Source organism: Prionailurus viverrinus, chromosome A3 (assembly GCF_022837055.1).
Source record: "Prionailurus viverrinus isolate Anna chromosome A3, UM_Priviv_1.0, whole genome shotgun sequence".
NCBI lineage: Eukaryota > Metazoa > Chordata > Mammalia > Carnivora > Felidae > Prionailurus > Prionailurus viverrinus.
In genome coordinates this window covers 6,456,403-6,478,026 of record NC_062563.1, presented here as the reverse complement: position 1 = coordinate 6,478,026, position 21,624 = coordinate 6,456,403, and the positions used below count along the sequence as shown (strand labels likewise).

At 47.9% G+C, this 21,624-nt stretch overlaps 2 protein-coding genes across 3 annotated transcripts in view; one reads left to right on the top strand and one right to left on the bottom strand.

The window, feature by feature from the left end:
* Window positions 1-21,624, top strand: part of RTF2 (replication termination factor 2) — a 41,762-nt gene that overhangs the window by 4,057 nt on the left and 16,081 nt on the right. For both annotated transcript variants that reach the window (XM_047852639.1, XM_047852638.1), the window contains exons 3-5: window positions 662-755; window positions 2,746-2,885; window positions 6,321-6,399. In XM_047852639.1, the coding sequence (XP_047708595.1) occupies window positions 662-755; window positions 2,746-2,885; window positions 6,321-6,399 (313 nt within the window). The remainder of the gene's footprint in view (window positions 1-661; window positions 756-2,745; window positions 2,886-6,320; window positions 6,400-21,624) is intronic.
* On the bottom strand, window positions 15,616-21,521 carry LOC125162081 (beta-1,3-galactosyl-O-glycosyl-glycoprotein beta-1,6-N-acetylglucosaminyltransferase 7-like). Its single transcript, XM_047852636.1, has 3 exons — window positions 20,555-21,521; window positions 19,352-19,447; window positions 15,616-16,237 (listed from the first exon to the last, which is right to left on the bottom strand). The coding sequence occupies exons 1-3, from the start codon at window positions 21,519-21,521 to the stop codon at window positions 16,014-16,016; spliced, it is 1,287 nt and encodes a 428-aa protein (XP_047708592.1). The 3' UTR covers window positions 15,616-16,013.

Below are 21,624 nucleotides of genomic sequence, written 5' to 3'. Positions count from 1 at the left end.
ATTGAGATGAGTTTTTATTCAGTAATTTTTAAAAGAATTTCAGTGTGTAAGTACAGTTCTTGATTCATGAAATGTGAATCATCTCAAACAAATGTGTGAAGCCTGGGTTATCATTCCGTGTCTCTGACCATGTTTCTGCATTTTCCTATTCAGTTTGATTTTATTTAATTCATGATCTGAAAATTCAGGGGCCAGGAGGAGCTCCGTTATAAACATAAACGCATGAAGGAGCCTTGTGGGGCTGTAGGGAATGGTGGGGACTGGAGAAAACTGGAGAGTCCATGTCCTGTCTGAAAGGACAGCTGCTACTCTTTTCCAGTCAGCTGTTGCTGTTCCAGAAAGTGGGCCCAGTCATTCCAGAACCTCTGATTTTTTTTTTCCCAGGGAAAGTTGAAAACGTGTACTTTTATATTAAATTTCCATACTGTTCAGATCCCAATCAGTCCTCAGGTTGCCAGGTTGCAACCCTTGGTTTAAACTACTTTCTTTCTTTGTATGCTGTGGAGATAGTTGAAACAGGATTTAATTTACTTTTTTAGCGATGCAAGCCATTTCTGTTATCCAGTGTAGATGACTTTGGATTGAGCTCAGTTTAGTTCTTCCTCCCTTGTGTGGCGGTTGATTGTTGCCACAGTGTTTGGACTGACTCTTATTGTTGCAGACTTTATAACAAAGATGCCGTCATTGAATTCCTTTTGGACAAATCTTCCGAAAAAGCTCTTGGAAAGGCAACATCTCACATTAAAAGCATCAAGGTAAGACAGGTGATTCTGAAGCGCTCCAAGGGTGTCAGTGGTTAAGATTTATTTTGTAGAATTCGTGCACATTATAGACTGAAGGCTGAGATTTGGAATTCCAGTCCCACCCAGCCATCTAATAAGAATGTGATTTGGGGTAGGTCACTTAAAGCTCAAGCCAGAAATTCCCACACCTGGCCTTCCTGCATTATAAATCTGTTATGATGTAATACGTGCAAAAGAACTTTGAAAATTGTTAATGTGATGAATAAATGTTTGGGGACATCATTTTTGTATTTAAAGCTTGGCTACTTGAATTTTTTATTCAATTCTATAATTCTTATAGAACTAGAGACTTCTAGGTAGATCACTATGAAATCAGTGTAGTATTTCTTGCTACTTAGACATTCTGATTGGCAGTTAAAGTTCTTTCATAAAAATGGGAAAACAAGGAGGTACCTGGGTGTCTCAGCCAGTTAAGCATCCGACTTCAGCTCAGGTCATGATCTCATGGTTCATGGGTTCGAGCCCCGCATCGGGCTCTGTGCTGACAGCTCAGGGCCTGGAGCCTATTTCAGATTATGTGTCTCCCTCTCTCTGTGCCCCTCCCCCACTCGCGCTCTGTCTCTCTCTGTCTCAAAAATAAACATTAAAAAAAGGTTTTTTTTAAATGGAAAAACAAGTTTTTTAGTAAAGGAAGTTGGTTGAGAGGACAAAATCTTTCAAATCTGGTCGATGGGAGAAAAATCAGAAAAGTGGCAGAGAACTTGGGGACCATCAAGCTTGTCAAACACTTCATCCCACAGGTGGGAATTCTCACTATCCATGACTTTTTGAGGCCACACAATGAATGACGCATTTAACCCAGAACCAGAATCCCTGACTCCCCATATAAGGCTTCAGGTTTTTCTTTTCTTTTTCTTTTAAAAATTTTTATTATGATATTAGGTTTTTTGTTTGAATTCTTGCAATGATTACAGGATACAAGAAAAGTTCATTTCAGGCAAATTAGTAATTCTGAGATGTAGCTAAAGTCATGCTTTAGAAATAACCATGTTGAGTTCTGTCACCTTTTATCTTGGGAAGAGAATTCATTCCTTAAAAGACCCATGGTAGCGTAGTGATCTTATTTGAATATGATGATCATTGAGATTAATTTATACAGTTCTATATTTAAAATAATATTCAAGGTACATGGTTGAACTTTTAATTTTAATGCAAAAAAGAAAAAAATTCCAAGAAATCAGAACTGTAAAAGCAGAAGGATCCAGATAAAATGATGCAAATATGCCAGATTATCATTACTGTCATATACTAGTCCACACATACCTAGAGAGCTTGAGGAGACACATGGCCGCATCAACCAGGAAGCCCACCCAAGGCACAGTGGCTTTCCTTTCAAGGCTCTCGGCTGCTGTCCGGAGTGCTGAAATCAAAATGGTGGGTTAAATGTCAGATGCTCAAGTGGAGCCATTAGATCACTCCTTGTGAAGGTGAATTTTTGAAAACCTGAATGGCCAGATCTTGGGATCTAATAGTATTCTCTGGCTAATATTCTGCTTTGGATATTAGACCGTGGTCTCATAGATTTTACTGTCTGTTCAGTTATTAAATAAACATGGGCGGCCAGTAATATGGAACACCTCAGTGAGGATTCATCTGCAGAGAAGGAAAATGTTCCTTTCTGGATGAAACTGATACAGAGCTTTCTCTTAGGGGTGTAGTTTTTCATGTCCAAAGTTACTTTCCCCTAAATGTCAAAATAATTGTAAAGTAGAAATTAACTAATTCACTTGCCAGTCAGCGAATTGGAAAACTCGTTTTCTATCACAATTTGTGGTTTCAGTTTTTCTTCATATTATAAGTGACGGCCAAAGGAAAGTAGGAAGAAGAGGTTTGGACGAGAAAGGACTGTAATAACAATTTCTCTGCTGACTTCGGCGGTCGTTGAGGCTAAGGAGGATCCACTTATCAGATGAATTCTTAAAATATTGATGTTTTTTCACAGAATGTGACAGAACTAAGGCTTTCTGATAATCCCGCCTGGGAAGGGGATAAAGGAAACACGAAGGGTGACAAACACGATGACCTCCAGCGGGCGCGTTTCATCTGCCCCGTTGTGGGCTTGGAGATGAATGGCCGGCACAGGTCAGTAATGGACGTGGGGCAGCTGATGGAGAGTCCGGTCAGACGGACGGGCACTGTTAGGGTTTGCGTGTAGCTTTATGATCGCACAGACTGCTTAAAGCGTCCTTTGGTTTGGGGGTGCCTCGGAGGCAACAGAGCTGGCACAAGGCCGTGTTAACTCCCTGGCGGCCGTTTGTGACGTGGCGTCCAAGTGCGCTCAGCTTCGGAGCCTGTGCCTTCTGTTCCTGAGGGGAGGAGAGCCGAAAGTAGGGAGGGATTTTTAAAATTCCTCATGCGACACGGGAGGTGCATTGTTTGGTCTTTTCCTCTGGGAGAGAAAGCAAAGGACAAATGTTGCCCACCAGACGACTTCCATTTCCTCATAACTGCCGAAAAACAGGCAGCGGAAAATCGTTTTACCGAATGTGTGGTCAGTCAGTCAGCTGAAGACCCAGCTGGTGATGGTAACTTGCTTCAAATTTGGAGCGAACAAATCCTCTGACCAGAGCACCAGAAATCTTAAGGTTGACATTTGTGTAGTGAACGTAAGTGACCTGTGTACTTCTGCCTTAAAAAATATGAGTGTTGAATGGCTTAGTAGGTGCCTTTTTATAGGATGCCTCAGTGTGAGCCGAAGGTTTAACCTCTTTTCCCGCCATTTAGAAATATCTTTAAAAGCTGGTAGTCCCAGTTGTCATCTGGAATCTTCTGCCAAACACATTACATGTGGAAGGTAGTAATTTTTGACCATTTTCATTCAGGAAATGGGGTTAGGCTGGGGGCGGAGGGGAGACGTAGCTCACCTAAGTAAAAACTTCCGTTGGTCTGTAAACAACCACATTGAACCTGGAGCATTCTGGCACCTTTATACACTTCTGCTTAACAGACGTGTGTGCGCCGTGCGGGGCAAACTGTGCCTGAGGGAGGAAGCACCGTGCTCCGAATTGGAATAACCTGTGGCTCTATGGATTTGGAGAGAAGTAAAATTTTCGGCCCAGGGAGCTTTTAAAGATGCTACTCTTCAGACAGTGTGAATTTAAATCCTTTAAGCCCCTCAGAGTTTACCATGTAGTGGTAACTGAGGTGGTGGGTGTGTTAATTGGCTTGATGGTGATCATTTCACAGTGTGTGTACGTATCAAATCATCAAGTTGTGCACCCTGAATGTATATAATTTGTGTTTGTCAGTTATACCTAAATAGAGCTGAAAGAAGAATTAATCAATTAGTTAAAAGCTAAAGTTCACTGTTAGGGTCAAGCAGGCAATATTCTGGGGAAGCCGACTCACCTACCTAAGCTTGTCCTACTTTTGTGTGTGTTTCTGCACGTGGGTACATACACATTATCTCAAAGTGAAAGTCATAACATAAAGGTCAGCACCTCTGCCTAGTTCCTTTCTTGGTCTCCCTCACCCCCAAGGAAAACCCCCTGACCGTGGAGCAGTCCCTCCCATTCCCCAGCCCCTGGCCACCGCCAGTCTGCTGTCTGTCTGCATGGATTTGCCTCTTCTGGATACTGCCAATACATAGAATCATTCAGTGTTTGACCTTTTGTGTCTGGCTTCCCACTTTTTTTTGTTTAAAGAAAACCATGGTTCACCCCAAAAGAGGAACTTAGCAGAAACAGACTCAACTCTGGGGTCTTGAGCAGGGGTTACCTATAGCTTTTGCTTCAATTGTGGTTTCCCTAGTTTTTCCCTTTCATCCCTGGCTAATCTGTCTTTTCTCTTCCCAGTGAATTTGTGTGTTTGGCTTTGCCCTCTTGCTATTAATAGGGCCTCCACACTGGAAAATTGCTTTGGGGGTTACTTTGTACATTTATTGAATGTTACATAATAAAGATTCAAATATAGAGAAAAATAGAAATAAGTGACTGGTGTAATGAAAACATTGAGCCTTTGTTTAAAATTTTTTTTTTTTTTTTCAACGTTTATTTATTTTTGGGACAGAGAGAGACAGAGCATGAACGGGCAAGGGGCAGAGAGAGAGGGAGACACAGAATCGGAAACAGACTCCAGGCTCTGAGCCATCAGCCCAGAGCCCGACGCGGGGCTCGAACTCACGGACCTGTGAGATCGTGACCTGGCTGAAGCCGGACGCTTAACCGACTGCGCCACCCAGGCGCCCCATTGAGCCTTTGTTTAAAGAAAAATAAACAAATTTAAATTACTAAATTACTAGTAGTTAGTAAGCATCCATAAAATAGAATTTTTTTTTTTTTTTGTCATAAACAACAGTAAGTGAATTTAGTATGGTTGTTGTTAATTGGGTTTTTGTTGAGGCAAGCTGCAGCCACTATAATCCCTAGGGAATTGGAGAGACCTTCTATTGTGGCATTTTTAGAGGAACAGTTAAGTAAAATGTACACCTGATGATTTTTGCCCCTTTCCCCCAGTCCTCGCCTCCAGCGGCAGCATTCCTGGTTGTTTGGAGTTTAATGCCCCCTGCAGACCCGCCCAGCACCAATGCACATACACCACACTTCCCTACGCCTCTGCCAATAGAAATGTAAACGTGTTCAACACAGTATACATGTCGTAATCTCTTTTTTGTCCTTCTTCTCTAATTTGAGTATGTTTTTATAGCCTTGCATATAGATTTACCTTACTCTTTTTATAGCTGTGTGAGTGTTCCAAACTTATGTACCCATTCCTCTGCTCACAAACATTTAGGTGCTTTCTTTTTCCTTGTTCCAAGCAGCGCTGTCCTACACAACTTCATAAATACATATTTACGCATCTGTACCTTCGTGGGCAGGTTTTGTAGGAGACATTCCGAAAGGTGATTCTTGTGCGGGACTCTGCCAAATTGTCCTTCTAAGATGCACCGTGCTGCACCACCCCCCGTCTCCCAACAGACATGCCTGTTTCCTCAGTTTCCTGCTGGACACCTTCAGTCTCTTTTGTCACTGTCGGATACGTAAAACACTATATGACGTTTTGCAGTGAATTTCTGTAACAGTTGAGGTTAAACATTTTTTATGTTTTGGCCAATTATAGTTCTTTTGTGAATCACATGTGAATGTCTTTTGCCCATTTTTCTAGCACACTGTTTATTTTTGCTTTTTAAGAGCATTTTGAATACTCATTTTCAATCTCATATGTATATATAAAATATTCTCTCTTTGAGTTCCTATTCTGTCTTTTGACTTTTTATGTTTGTGGTTTTATTTTTAATGTATTTATCTTATTTGTAGGAGAGACTTGATTCTAAAGGATTTTTGCAAGGCAGCAGGAATGGGACCGTGGCCTGTATTTTTCTCTATTTCTGTTTCTTTTTCTACATACAAATAGGTATATAGGACGTACTAGTTTTTTTCCTGTAATGGAATCAAATGTGACCATTTTTCTGTTTTAGTCCTTGGCCTTTGTCTAAACTGAACAAATGTTAGCTGATAATCTGGCTGTAATTTAAAAATTATTACTTAAGTCATCTTCCATTTTGGATTCCTTCTCCAGGTTTTGCTTCCTGCGGTGCTGTGGTTGTGTGTTTTCTGAACGAGCCTTAAAAGAGATAAAAGCAGAAGTTTGTCACACGGTGAGTTGTTGACACATGTCATTTGTTCCTTCTTGGTAGCTGAGGAAGTCACACGGTTTAGGGTTCCTCCTTCCATGTGTCATTTCAACATGCTTCAGTTCTTTCTGAAATAGACTTGATTCGTTGTTTCTCTGCTCAAAGCCCTTCCATGGCTCGTCTTTGTTGGAAACAGACCCAGACAGCCTTTGGTGACCAGTCCCTGCAGGCCTGTCCGGCTCAGGCCAAGCTTGGGCTGCTCCCTGACCTCTCTGCTGTGCCTTTGTTCCGTCTTCCGTGACCTACCAGCCTGGGGAGGTCATGCTCCCTGTGAACCTTTGCTGCTGAGCCTCCTTCCCTGTTCCCCCGGCACCTTGTTAGCTCACTCTCCTCATCAGAATGTAATTGGTATTTCCATGGTGGTTTTCCCACAGGACTGGGGCGGTTACTTTGTTTTTTCCCTCCCCCCCCCCCCATAAGACTTTATTTATTTATTTTTTTTTAAGTAGTTTTAGGTTCTCAGCAAATTAAGAGGAAAGTAAAGAATTTCCCCTATTCCTTCTGCTCCCCCCCCCCGGTCAACATCCCCACCAGGGGGTGCATTTGTTATAGCTGACGACCTTGCCTTCACACACCGTCTCCCAGAATCTCCAGTTTACGTGAAGTTTCACTTGCACATCCCGTGGGTGTGGACAGATGTGGGACGATGTGTACCTACCATTGTAGCATCACACACAGTATTTCCGCTGCCCTAAAATTCCCCTGTGCTCCTCCTGTGAGTGTTTGGGAGTGGGGGCGAGGCTTGTCCGTCTCACCACCCTCCAGAGCTTATTCTCTGCAGGGCACCTGCTGTGTCCTCAGTAAGCGCTCACACGAGAGAGCAGATACATGATGTAGGAGCTCACCTGTTTGGGTCACATGACAGAAATAGCGATGGCCCCACTTTCACAGTGTTGCTGCGGCAGCCCCCAGACACTTGTGTCTCTGGCGTGCTGTTCGCCTGCAGAAAACTTACCATTTAGTTTAACATCTGGATGCCAACAGCTCCCGATTGTACTTTCACCCATGTTAACTCAGCTTGGATTTCAAGCCCCTCGTTCTGGTTCTCCCTGTTGTGAATTATCCTTTTATTGAACAGCTTTCACTGAACACCTGTCAGGGGCCAGCCTGTGTCCTGAGCACTATATGGGGGGAGAGCCTAGTGGGTGAGATCGTCACAGTCCCTGCCTTCACGGACCCCACATCCCAGTTGGAGAGGCACTCAGACAACAGGGAAGGAGGCTCAAGGCAGTAGCGACTGTGACAGATGCCAGGAAAGAAACAGGGGGTGACGTCCCAGAGGGAGAGAGGCTGGCGCAGTGGTGACAGAGGCGCCCCTGGAGGCTTGAGCTGACCTGAAGGGCACAGAGGAGCCAGCCAAGCAGAGTTGGAGCCAAAGCTGGGAAGTGACAGGATGTGGCTAGTGTGAGAACAGAAGGCTGGGGGGCGAGCGGGGGTGGGGGGTGGTGGTGCAGGAGAGGAGAAGTAGGAGAAACTTACAGGTAGGGGTTACTTCATACCGCGCCCAGCCGCCCACGTTGGGGCTTGTGGATCTTGTTCGAGGTGCGGTAGGAAGCCAGAGAGCAGCTTAAACTGGACCAGGTGTCCTGCACTTTCAAAACGATCCCTCTGTGAAAGAAGCCAGATGTGGAGGACACCCTGGGTGACTGCATGCAGGCCAAAGGTAGTTGGTTGCTGGTGAAGAAGTCACCGAGGGGCATGGAGTTGTTTCCAGTTTAGGGTGACTATGAATAAAGCCATCCCAGAATTTGGAATCTGCCTCGTTAAGCTTTTACAAAAGAGAAGAAATTCACAGAATGCATTCAGAAATTGATTGATGTCATTTATTCACCTGTGCTTATGACATCTTGTGTGGAAGGTGAGGTGACAGGCGCTCCTAGGAAAGAGATGGCCCAGTCTGTGCTCAAGGGAGTGCAGTCCTGCAGGAATCATAAGTCAGACGAAGGATCGTATTCTTTTTTAAGTGTGTATTTTAGAGAGAGAGAGAGTGTGTGCACGCACGTGAGGGAGGGGCAGAGAGAGGCAGGGACAGAGGATCCGAAGCGGCCTCTGCACGGACAGCAGAGAGCCTGACATGGGGCTCAAACCCATGAATCATGAAATCATGACTTGAGCCGAAGTTGGATACTTAACTTACTAGCCACCCAGGCGCCCCTACTTTTTTTTTTTTTTTTTGAGGCCAGCTTCCAAGTGGATGGTAAAGATGTCGTTGGAGCTCAGGGGCCAGAGAACTTCCTTTTGACTGTGCCGGTGAGCAGTGGCTTTATGAAGGAGGAGACGTGCATTCTAAGCCTCGAAGGCAGAGCGTGGTTCTTATCAGTCAGACTTTCACAGAGGTCGGGACGTGACCACCAGTGGTGCCGAGTGTCGGTGGGGGGCAGTGCGCAGACGGGACCCCACACGTGTCTGCGAGACACCGGAGAGCGCCCCGGGGACTCCCATTTCGGGCTCCTTCAGACTTCTTGCGTGCCTCGAGGGGCAAGGCTCCGAGTAGGTTTTCGTTGGCTCTCTGACCCGTGCAGGGCTGCTGCGGGGGGAGGATGCTGCATGCGGAGCTCCGGCTGGCGGGTCAAGAGAGACTTGTTTTGTGTCCTGCGTGGTTATGGCTGCTTTACGTGTGCGGCAGGGGTGCCGTTTTTATGCTTATGGCAAGAATGCCCCGTTAACGTTTAAAGTAAATCTAAGTAAAATTAGAAACGGGCACGTTCACAGAAGTACATCGAGACACTGACGGCACGTTGGCGGGGAGGCCTGAAGCTACGCAACAGGATGTAGGTGGCATAGCGTGTGGGTGTGGGTGGCGGAAGAGCTGGACGCTGCCGCGTCGGAGGGAGGAGGGAGAGGAGCAGCTGCCACATCGGAGGGAGGAGGGAGAGGAGCATCTGCCACATCGGAGGGAGGAGGGAGAGGGGCAGCTGCCGCATCGGAGGGAGGAGGGGGAGGGGGGGCAGCTGCCGCATCAGAGGGAGGAGACTGACCAGGCAGCCTGTGGAGACAGAGGTGCGAGGTGTCGTCCCGCCTGGGTGGGGCAGGGTGTGGGAGCAAGGGGAGAGGCCAGGGGAGTGAGTCCCCCGAGGTGTCGGGAAGTTCAAGGGCAAGGCCAAGGGGCAGGGGCAGGTGGGCCTACAGCGCAGAGCCACTGACGCCCGTGGGAGCACGAACGCGTAGACCTGTGCGGGATGCATGGAGAGCGACAGTGGAACAGGAGTCCGACTGTGGCGTCAGGCGCAGGTGACGCCCATGGGCGAAACACCACGGGACCCAGCGCTCCACTGGCCTGGGCCCCCTTCGGGCAGGAGGGGGACTACGTAGACTTTCTGTTCAGGTGTATGTGTGTTTTCCCCCAGAGTGTGGAAGGTGTTTTTTGTGTGTTCGAGCGTTCGCGAGAACACTCAGGAAGTCTGCTGAAAAGCATAGAAATGTGAGAAGGTGGGAAACGAAGCTGAAATTTATTACAGGAGCCAAACGCCCTGAATCCGTGCTTCCCAGACCAGGCTGCGTGGTAGAGTCACCACGGCGGTGTAAGCTCCCGTGGCCCACGTCAGGCCCACTGAGTCAGAATCTTCACCGTTGGGGTAGCGCCCCATGGGTTTCTGCTCTTATTCAGGAGTTTCCAGAATGATTCCAGTGGGCGACCGGGTTTGGGGGACTAAGTGGTCCACAGCAGCCAGCCTTTGTCTTCTTCTGCCCGGAATGGGAACCATCCCTGGGACGGCGTGAAGCTGTCCTTTGCATAGGCCCCCTCGCGGTCCACGTCGGTGACCACGTTGACACATTTGTAGCACAACAGGGCTGCCTGCACAGAGCGTTACAGAGAAGCTGGTTTTACGTCAAGGAACTAGAACGTTGCAAGGGAACCTGAGACCTTGTTTTGGTGCTTGGAGAGTGACTGGATGCGAGTGAACTTCTAATTTTGTTTTAAGTTCATTTATTTTGAGAGAGAAAACACAAGCTGGGGAGGGGCAGGGAGGGAGAGGGAGAGACAGAATCCCTAGCAGGCTCCCTGCTGTCAGCACAGAGCCCAGCACGGGCTCAGACTCACAGACCAGGAGATCATGAGTTCAGCCGAAATCAAGAGCCAGATGCTTAACCGACTGAGCCACCCAGGTGCCCTTGGATGCTAGTGAACTTGTAAACGTCAGTACCTTGAGCACTTCAAGGGAAAGGAAGGAAGCAGGAGGAAAGGGGAACTGAGGGCAGCAGGGCTGACGAGGGGAGCAGAGGGCAGGTCAGAACCAGGAGTGCTGGCTCTTCCTGTCTCGTAAGGGCGGCCCCCACCGCTGTCCAAACCTCCGGCAGTCAAGGCAGGACACTGGCTATCATTCAGGAATACCTCAGGGAGAGAATTTTCTTTTTTTCCTCTAATTTTTTAAAAATCTTTATTTATTTTGACACACAAAGAAAGGGACAGAGACAGAGCAAGAGCATGAGCAGGGGAGGGGCAGAGAGACAGAAAGACACAGCATCAGAAGCAGGCTCCAGGCTCTGAGCCGTCAGCACAGAGCCCGATGCGGGGCTGGAACCCACAGACTGTGAGATCATGACCTGAGCTGAAGTCGGACACTTAACCGACTGAGCCACCCAGGGGCCCCGAGAATTTTCTTAAAAAGTAATCTGTTGCCAGAAAAGCAAGATAGTGAGCACTTTTAAGCTTCTCGGACCCATGTAAAAACTGCCCCTGCATAGCTAGGTTGAATACTCGATGTTATCAGTTCCCTAGGGCTCCCTTAACAAGGCACCACACACTGGGCAACTCAACAGAAATGTACTGTTCTTGAGGCCCCAAAGTCCGAAATCACAGTATGGGCAGGGCTGCTTTCTTCTAAGGACTGTGAGATGGCTACCTACTCCCTGTGAGTCTTCATACGGTGCGGTCTCCACGGAGTCCTCTCTGTGTCCAGATTTCTCCTTTTTATCAGGACGCCAGTCATACTGGCTTAGGGCCCACCCTAGTCACTGCATGTTAACTAATTATATCCACAGTGACCTGATTTCCAAAGGAGGTCATATTCTGATGTACTGAGGGCAAGGACTTCAACTCTTTGTGGGGGACACATTCAGCATATACCACTATTTGGTATTTGCCATTTAGAAAAGCAAACAGCGTGGACATTCGGGGGCACACGTGAGTGGGAGCTGTTCACCCACACGGCGAACAGCGAGAGCCCGGTGCCCATCAGCTTTAGGTCACACACCGCTGCTGGCTCAGGAATACTCTGGGCTTCGGGTTCTAACACGTGAGAGGAAGGATTATAGTGAGTTCGTAGATGCTCTCCTCTTAGATGGAGATTTCAAACAACAACATTTTTAAAAATTGAGGGGCGCCGGGGTGGTTCAGTCGGTTAAGCGTCCGACTTCGGCTCAGGTCATGATCTCACGGTTTGTGGGTTGGAGCCCCGCGTCAGGCTCTGTGCTGACCACTCAGCTCAGAGCCTGGAGCCTGTTTCAGATTCTGTCTCCCTCTCTCTCTCTCTCTGCCCCTCCCCCACTCATCTCTCTCTTTCTCTCAAAATCAAACATTAAAAAAAAATTAAAAATAAAATATTAAATTGAATGACACATTTGTGTACTGTTTCCAGGAATCGAGCTCATACTTGTAATTTAAAGTCTCCGAAGTTCAGTGATACTAAGTATGTCCATCAAGATTGGCTGACCGCTAAGACGGACAGCCCTCAAGTTCCAGTGGCTAATACAGCAAAAGTTCCTGGTTCGGCAGCTCTTATCCAGGGCAGAGTCAAGGTTCAGGCTCCTGCTGTCTTACGGCTCAGACCTCGTCTGGGTTTGGGAATGTGCTGCGTCCCATTGACGGGAGCAGCGGAGGGAGCACCCAGCGTAGGAGGTTTTCTCGGCCCAGGCCCGGAAGTGGCACTCATCACCTCCGCTGCCTGTGACCACACCTGACAACGGCAGGGAAGCCCGGGGAAGGTGGCCCAGCTGGATGCCCAGGGACAAGGGAACACCAGCACTTTCTGCCCGAGTGCCAACAGGAAGAATGATGGAGGGGTTCCAGCCACAGCACGTCGTGGAAACGCCAGCAAAGGGAGATAAAGTGACAGCGTCCGAGGCTGAAACAGATATTTTCCTTTTTTAAAATAACGTCTGAAATTTAGAGAAACCGGTGTCATAAGAACGATGGCAGGGAGGCCCTCGGGATCTTCAGGGTTGACGTTTTCTCTACGCTTCACTCGGTAGTTTCGCTCACGGTTGGTTTTTCGATCTGCTAGAGGAGACCCGAGGGTTTGAGACAGCTCTGCTTCTGTGCTCTGAAACGCACGGAGTGCACACTCGATTTCCGCCAGCAGGGTCCGAAGAGGGGTAGTTGCTAGGTTGTTTTGTTTGTTTTCACTGTAAACAAGTCAGTAGCCAGAAACCTAATTGTATTCCCCACTGTGTTCTTCCCTTCTTGTAATAAGGAGAAACACATTGGAGTAATTACAGTTTGTAAAATACACTCTGTGCTCGTTACTCAGAGCATGATCCGTGGTCCTGCCATATTGGCATCACCTGGGAGGTTTTTGTTTTTCTCTTTTTAAGCGACGCAGGCCCAGACCGGTGGATCCCTCCCCAGACCTGTGGAATCAAAATCTGCATTTCCACTAGATGCCCTGGGGATTTGCGTGCACAGTGAGGTTTGAGAATCCCCACTTTAGATGTCGGAGGTGTGATGAGGACCATTTGACTGGCCATTTTCTGGCTTCATTTATTTAGCCTTTGTGGTAGGTGAGTGGGGTGCTGTGCATATTGTGAAGCCAGAAGTGGAAGAAAAACTTACGCTGGTTCTTTTTTTTTTTTTTAATTATTATTTTTAAGTAAGCTCTACGCTTGACACGGGGCTTGGACTCAAGACCCTGGGATCAAGAGTCGCGTATTCCACCGACTGAGCCAGCCAGGTGCCCTTCTTTCGCTGTCCTTCCATGGAGAGGTGGGACGGAGAGGGGAGAAAATGTTAGGGAAGGGGTATCTTCAAAAGTGGTCTGCAGATGTTGATTTTTTTTTTTTTTCAGGCTCTGGCCTCCTTAGGGTGAGCTCTCTGCCATCTTCATGGGCTTCAGAAGTATTAAGCCTCAGGGAACCGCATGATAGATATCACAGGCCGCCTTGAACTTTTTCACGTATAAGAAAAATCTAATAGAAAATTGAACGGTAGAATCTACATATTAGCAAGAAGATTCTACTCCTGGAAAGAGAAATGATCTCAAGATCCCTATTAATGCATCACCTTTAAGACACAGTCTGTAGCAGCATAATTCAGACATTTTTTGCTTGTGATTGGATTGTGTTCTTAACAAACGAATGCAGTAAGAGTCTGACTCTAAGTGACAGCAGTTTCTGGTTGGTTCTAACGCTAGCGGAGGCTGCTGCTTCATGTTGGCCTGGCCAGCCTGGCCCAGCCTTGGTGGCTGCCTGCCTGTCAGCCTCCACTCGCTCCCAGCGCTTCCCCTAGCATGCCACTACGACCCAGCCTGTCCCTCCCTGAGCCTCCCGCTGCTGCGTTCCCCCGTGCCTTTGAGTTACTTGTATTATTATTACTTGATCTGTTACTCGAGTAAGTTGTTGAGGTAGCGGCGTCTGTTACGTCTGGTCCTTTGAGGGCGGCTCTGTGTTTGAGTGCGTCGTGTCTTTGTACGAGGTGAGGTAGTGCAGTAAGGGCTTGGACTGTGGGGCCAGACTGCCTGCTTGGGTCCAAGTCCCAGCTGCCCTTGCTTAGCCGTGTGCTCCTGGAAAGTCCCATCGTTGCCCCGTGCCTCAGTTTCCTCGTCTGTGAGACATGTCAGACATTAGAATTCTAAGTGCTTCCTCCTCATAGCAGATCTCTTAAGTAGACGCCTGTATTGGACCCACTCGTAGTCATGTGACCATGCCGTGAACGGACATTGAAGGGAAATCAAGGTAGGCTCATGTTTCAAGTGACTTGGAAAGATACCAGCTTTTTTAAAAATGGTTTGTTTTTTTTTTTTTAATTTTTCTTGAATGTTTATTTTTGAGAGAGAGAGAGAGAGAGAGAGAGAGACCAAGCATGAGCGGGGGAGGGGTAGAGAGACAGGGAGACACAGAATCCGAAGCAGGCTCCAGGCTCCCAGCTGTCAGCACAGAGCCCGACGCGGGACTCGAACCCACGAACCGCGAGATCATGACCCGAGCCGAAGTCAGACGCTCAACCGACTGAGCCACCCAGGTGCCCCTAAAACTGGGTTTTGCACTTGTTAGTGAGTTGTTCTAAAATACAGGGACACCGTCGTGGTGAATTTGAGCTTTCTGAACAGGCAGTCAGAACGTAGCTGGTTGGTACCACTCGTGAGCCCTGTGTAGAAAAAACGTGTAGAAAAGCAGAACTGTGCTGTCGTGGGGCTCTTGGTGGCCTTGTCTTTGACAGTCTTAACATTTTCAGCATGTGCTTTCCTTGGAATTAGGCGTCGAGGTGGAAGAAATGTTTGTTGAAATGGTGATGTTAATGTTCTGTGGTTAGTTACATTTGATTTGTGCTTTCGAAGGCTCTTTTCCTTCTATCTAGCTTCGTGCTTTCCAAGGGCTATTTTCATTGACTAAGTAGATTTGATTTCGTTTCATTGCAAAGCTTCAGTTTCCCGAGGCTTTAGACTTTGCCTTTGAATTATACATTTATTTCTTTAGTGTCTTCTTTATTTTAGTTGTTTTATGTGGTGCCACTTAATGGTTGCACGTTTTCAGTCTTGTACAATGCCATGAACTCTTTTAGAGAAAGAGAATATACAGAAAATCCTCAACAGGACAATGAAAAAGTTATGGACTCTTTAGAGACCCGAGTCTGTTGAGTAGGGAGAATTAAGATCATTCCCACCTTTGACCTATGTTGTTCAATGTGGAAACCACCAGCCACATGTGACTATTAAAATTTCAGTTTATTAAAATTTTGTAAGTTAAATAAAGACAAAAAGTCACTTAATCAAGCATACTCTCCACATTTCAAATGCCCCAAAGCCCCCTGTGGTTGTGGTTGGTGTCAGACCAGACGTAGTACGTACCCACCAGGGCAGAAGGTACGATTAATGCCTCTTGACTCCAGAAGCTTATAGCATCCTTTTTAAGAAAGTGTGCTTCAGCTCTGGATTAGTTTCGTTTTACCCAAAAGAAGTGGACTCTTCTGTATTTTTCTAGGATTACCAGAACAAAGTTACATGGTTCCCAGCCAAAGAGCACTGTTTTAGATCAGCAGAGTTTTGTTTTCAGTGAGAGTTGGCTCTTGACTAGAATCTCATACACGGTAATATCTTCAAAGCAAGATCTGTTTTTATTCTAACTCGAGGCTTCGATTTGCAGCAGCTATTTACTGAGGCAGTCCGACCTCACTTGGCTGATCCAGGAGCCCCCAGCGGTACCTTGAGCAATACCTTTCCTCTCGTGATTTCTTCCTCGAAGCCGTAAGAGCGGCCTGTGATTTATAGGAAAGTCTTGTCAATAGCGTATCTCTGAGTTCACTTTAGGGCTAGCTTGTACCAAGGAACCAGTTCTCATTCTTTCTTCTTTGGTTAGTGTTCTCTTATCACAAGTCAGGGACATGGCGATGCCAGTAAGAGCACAGACGCTTCCAAATGTCCAGCTCAGCGGCTCCGTGTCGTGTTAAAATGACTCTCCTGTTGAAAGCGCCAGTGTGGCTCTGCAGGGACCTCTGCCTGCCGCAGCGCCTGGAGCCTGTGCCGCCTCTCCAGGCACGTGACCACCAGGGGGTCTGTCGAGTCCACTTTGCTGGCAAACAGAGAAGGCGACCGAATGATCCACGGCAGGTCTCCTGGTCCATACACGCAGCTCTCGTGGACGTAGCGCCCTGTAGAAAGAAGCACAGTTTACGTTCACACCAAAAAGTGATGCTCTTCCAAGGTCATCGGGAAGGCCCCTGCTTCACGGGAGGTCAGACTAAACATGATCTCTGCGATTGCTCTGATTGGGGCTTCTGGGTTGGGTTTTGAATCTGTGGCGGCAGGGACGCTTTCATTCTTTCTGTTTAACGGCTACTTTGTTTAAGGGGACACTGTGGAATGTTCGTTAGTCACGAGCACAGGGGAGACGTCTTAGCATGCATTTGCCGGGCCAAGTCTAAATTCTGAACTGGGCCCCACGAACGTTTGTTTTCCTTGGTTGTGGGGAGGTTGCAGGGATTGCGTCGGTGTTAACGTGGCGTTGCTTCGGCCCTCTCTTGCCCGTGCAGAGTGAGCGTTTGATACAGATAGAAGTCATTAAAATTGGAATCATGGGTCGACTCCAGTGCTGGGTTCCTTCGCGACGAACTCGGCAGCACACGTCAGGTGCCTGACGCTGCACTCAGCTCTTCCTTCTTTCTCTGTTAACCCCCTGGCCAGTGCTGCAAGGTGCTTCGTTACCACCTCCGGTTCGCAGAGGAGTGAGTGCTCGGTCTGCGTGTGAGGCAGAGGTCGATCCACTTTGGAGACCTTGCTCTCTGCTCAGCTCGCCCTGCTTTTCTGTCCACGCCAGCCCATCGATCCTACTCCTGAAAGCCCATCGGAGGGAAGTACAGAAAAGGGGCGGAACTGCACGCGTAGAACCGTCCAGTGCTGTTTGTAAGACTGGAACAAGGTGGAAAGAACCTTCCCCCAGTGAGCACGCATTCATCTAGTAAGGGGCCAAGCAGAGTAAGCACTCTGTAAGCGGCGGCTCTTGTCACGGCTGACATCTTTCTCACTGGTAGACGTTCTTGGCACAGTGTCACAGACTCTCAATAGAATTACACCGAACCAGGTGAAAAGTACGACTGTGGAGACAAGCTGCGTGAACAGCGTAGGACGTAGTGAAAAAAGAATCAGCTGCACCTCGGTGGTAGCTGGATGGTCTCTACTGTATATGCACGTGAATGTGAGCCAGGAAGGGGGCACAGGCCTGTGGAAGGTCCTCAGAGTTGGGTTCATGCCGTTTGGGTGATTACAAGTAAACAAAACTCTTTGTTGCTGGTGACAGCAGGACGACCGTCACTCTGTGCATGCTCGTCCACTGGAGGGGCAGCAGACAGCTGCACCTGCTTAGAGACCCAGCTCTGCCACTTCCTGTGCTGCTTCCTGTGACACTGGGGGTGACCTCACTTCTCTGAGCCTGGGGTTCCTCATCTGTGAGGCGTGAATACGATAGTGAGTGCCTGGGAGTCATTGTGAGGATTGACTGCGGGCCCAGCGCAGGGCTCCGGAAGGTTCTACCCCGGTCACTGCCGGGGCTCGGCCTAAGGCGGGGGCTGACTCTTGGCGGCCACTTGTCTCGCTGCTTTCCTAGTGGACAGTTTGCAGTCTGAAGTGAGCAACGGCAAGAACTTGCTGAAGTGTTCGCTTTGGGGCAACGGTGATTTTTGTTAAGATTTACAGAATATTGAAATATTCAGGGTGTCGTTATAAGAATTCTAAGTCATGACTGTGTTATTGATAGCAGCCACCCTTCATGACTTCTTACTCTGTGAGTGAATCATGTTTTCAGGAAGCATCTGAGCCCCAACCCCGGCCTTTCCTGAGCATTTATTCACCGGTCTTGTCGACCCCAGTGTGTAATGGCAGTGAGCCCTGCTTTCTAAAGAAAGGCCAGGGTTGCTTCTCAGCCTGTGTAACTGTCACCTTCTTATTGTGTGAAGAGCCCCCTAATTGAATCATGGCTAAACTATTTATTGAAAACACTAGAAAATTATTCCAGCCCTTCCGACCTGGTACCTGTGAGGAGAGTGGCTGTGTACATGGCCCCGGGAGTTGCTGGTCTTTGAGTTATTCTCTGGTATTGGGTTTTACATTTTTTAATTTGTCTACAACCTGTTTCTTTGAGATCAGTCCTTTAAACGGCTGGGAAACTGGGTGAACCTGGTTGATTTTGTATTTCTGATCTTCTGTGACTCAAGCCCGAGGGGCCACGCCGAGACGCACCATTAAAATCAGTGGTTGCGTCTGTGCGGTATTTTCTGTGGTGGTTGGGAAGCTGTGTGTAGACAGAAAGGCCAGGCCACAAGCCTGGGAGAGAGGATGCTGTGCCCCAGCCACCTGCACACAGTCTGCCCCGCTCTTCCTGCCTTCTCTGTCCAGCACAGTTTGCGGCCCCGTAAAGATCAGACACCTTGTTTTTCTTTCCTCATGGGCTCCCAGAGCGTTCACACCTCTCCCTACCGGACTTGTCCGCGTGGTGCTGTGACTGTTCTCCCGTCACCTCTGCTCCTCTCAGCCATCTCACCCTGGGCCGCGGGGGGGGGGGGGAGCGGTGGGGAGAGTAGGCGTGAATGGCAGGACCAGAGGCCGGTTCTGGGTCTCCCACTCCCTAGGCATTTTCTCCCAGTGGCTGTGCCTGAGTCTGCAGTCAGCTGCTGCTCTTCCAGCCTTTTCACCAAAGAGGGACACTGACGTCCCCACCCCAAGTCTGTTCTGTATTGTCCTGGTAACTAAAACCACCGGGACACCAGACAAAGGGGCAAAAGAAGTCACAGCTCCCAGGGAGAGTCTCCTGAGGGCAAAGCAGAAAGACCTTCCCCTCAGCAAGAGTTTGCTGCCAACCTCTGAGCTCTGGAACGATCGATCGATCGCCTGCATTTCTCACTTGTCTGCTCTGGTAGAGGTCCAGGGAGACACAGAGCTTTTTTAAAATAAATGTTTAAGTTTGAGTTCTAGGGGCAGGTGGAAGAAACCCGCCAGCTTGTGTATTTTTATCTTAAAACTTGTAAAGTTGCAGCCGAGTTGTGTGTTCACTTTGTGAAAATTTATCAACCCAAGTACTTAACGATTTGTGAGCTTTTCTCTCTAGATATTATAAATAAGAAGTTTAAAAAAAAATTGCCCCATGTAATTTCAAACTCACGAATCCCTTCACTACTTCTGCTAATGATCGTCTCCCGATGTCATCCAGGCAGCAGTTGTATAGTTTTCATAAAATTGGAAGGCTTTTGCTTTTGCTTTGGTTCGAGTTTTACCTTTACATCCGTCGTGAACACTTCCCTCCTCGTTCCTCCATTTAATGGCTCGAATGTCTCCTTCCCAGCCAGCGTCAGGTGTGGCTCCCGGGGCATCTAGGGGGAAACAGAACGAGCATTACAGCGGGCAGGCAGCTGCTCGGCTCTAGGGTGCCAGCTCTTCCTGGCCGTGCTCCCCCCACCCCAGATGTGATAGTGGGAGAAAGGTGGAGGGAAGTCCAACCCTGCTTCAAGTGCTTGCTTGTCATCTGCTGAAAGGCTACACTTTGGGGGCGGGCGGCGGCCGTGGCCAAGGTCTTGTGTTCTGGCTTTCGTTTTCATCCCCGTCTCCATCCCTGGTAACTTCCTGAGCGCACCTAGTGCGCCCTTGGCATGATGATGTTGGGTTTCTCCATAACAGCCCTCTGAGGGGAGGTGAAAATAGGATTTTCAGTGGATAGGAGCGATTAAACTAAGATCCTAATCGATTTCTGCTGGATTCAGTGTTTGCACGGTGATCTGGACCTATTATTACCATTCAGACTTGAAGCCACATCAACTTTATACAAAGAGAAAGTAAGTCCACTTAAGGGAGGACATCAGACTCCCTCTCTCAGAAAACCTACCTGAGGTATCATGTTTGCCACCCCCAAAATTACTACTTTTAATGTTTTCCATTCTTTTTCTTTAATGTTTATTTTTGAGAGAGCACAGGTCGGGGAGGGGCAGAGAGGGGGACAGAGGATCCGAAGCGGGCTCTGTGCTAACAGCAGAGGGTCCGACATGGGACTCGAACTCACGAACCACGCATGAGATCATGACCTGAAGTCGGATGCTCAACCTACTGAGCCACCCAGGCACCCCTAATGTTTTCCATTCTTAAAAGCGCCCCTAGCACAATGTCTGGCCCTCGTAGGTACCCAGCGGTATTTAGTAAGTGAATGAAGAAATGAAGGAGTTTCTGAAGATTTGTGCTCAGATATTGGTCATACTTCTTTCTGGAGAGGGAACAAAAGCAGCCGGGCTGGTTGGGCGCGTGGCTGTCTCTCAGCAAACCTGAGACCCCTAAAGACCCTCCCGTACTCCCCGAAGTGGAAGAGGTCTTGCAAAACGTAGAGCTCTTCACCAAGCCATGGTAAATCGTGAAATACAATTTCCACTTACGAATAAGCATCTGTTGTTGCCTCTGATCTGAACAGACGCTGTATCGCTGGACGTTCTTACCTTTCAGTCGGTTCAGAGTCACCCAGTAATGCTGTTCTGGGCTCTGGATGTCTCTGGACCACTGGAGCAGGTCTTTTGCGCGGATGTCCGTCAGTACAAATTCTACAAACTTCCTCGTTAGTACGTAGTAAGCGCTTCCAAAATAAATTGTTAAGTTATGGGGTGGTTCATCTTTGAATCTCCTGTTTGGAGATCCGTAGGTACTTCCTTCAGGGGTGAATTCAAGACGACTTCCACTTGTCTCGGATGCAACGTGTGGTGGTTGCATTACTCCAGGAGTGATGTTTTTATCAGTCCATTTGCTCCTGATGTAGCGTATGATTTCTTTGTTGGTTTTGATTGGAAAGTCGTGTCCACAAAGGTTAAGGACATAGTTCCACTGAAATTTGGAACGGACCAGATCTCTCATACAAGTAAGGTCTGCCTGCAGTCTTGTAAAGCCAGTGTGAGCCACTCTTCCTCTCTTTGATGAAATAAAAATATTTTCAAAACAGTTCACCAGGGTTTGCACAGCACTCTTATACTTCTTGGGGGCCTTTTTGTCCACATGAATACAGTAAAGGTTTTGAGGCACATAAATAGACCTGAGCAGCTGCACAAACACAGCCAGGTCCTTGTGAGTAGTTACGATATATGCCAAAGAGAAATTGCCCTCTTCTGCAGACAAGGGTCTGGTTATGAGATGCACCTCCTGGGAAATCCTGGAGCAGTTTCCTGGTGTGCGCAAGGGAGCAAGTATTTGAGAACCATGAGGGTTTTTACAAAAAGTTGCAATTTGGGGGGCGGCCTCTTTCCCTTCAAATAAAGCTGAACACAGTTCATCTGGATAAAAGCCACATTCCACCGCTGCTGGATAGGTGGACTCCTCTGGTTCCTCCGGAGGTGGATCCCTTAAATAAAGAAAAACGCACACGCACACAGCTGTGCACACGAGGAGTCCGGGCTTCGTGGCCCGCAGCTGGCTCATGTCTTCAGCTCCAGGTGCCTTCTTATCACCACCGCTTGAATTTCTTTCCCTCTAGGCTTCCTAGGAGAACAACAGATAGATTCAGGGTGGCACAACTCTCCCC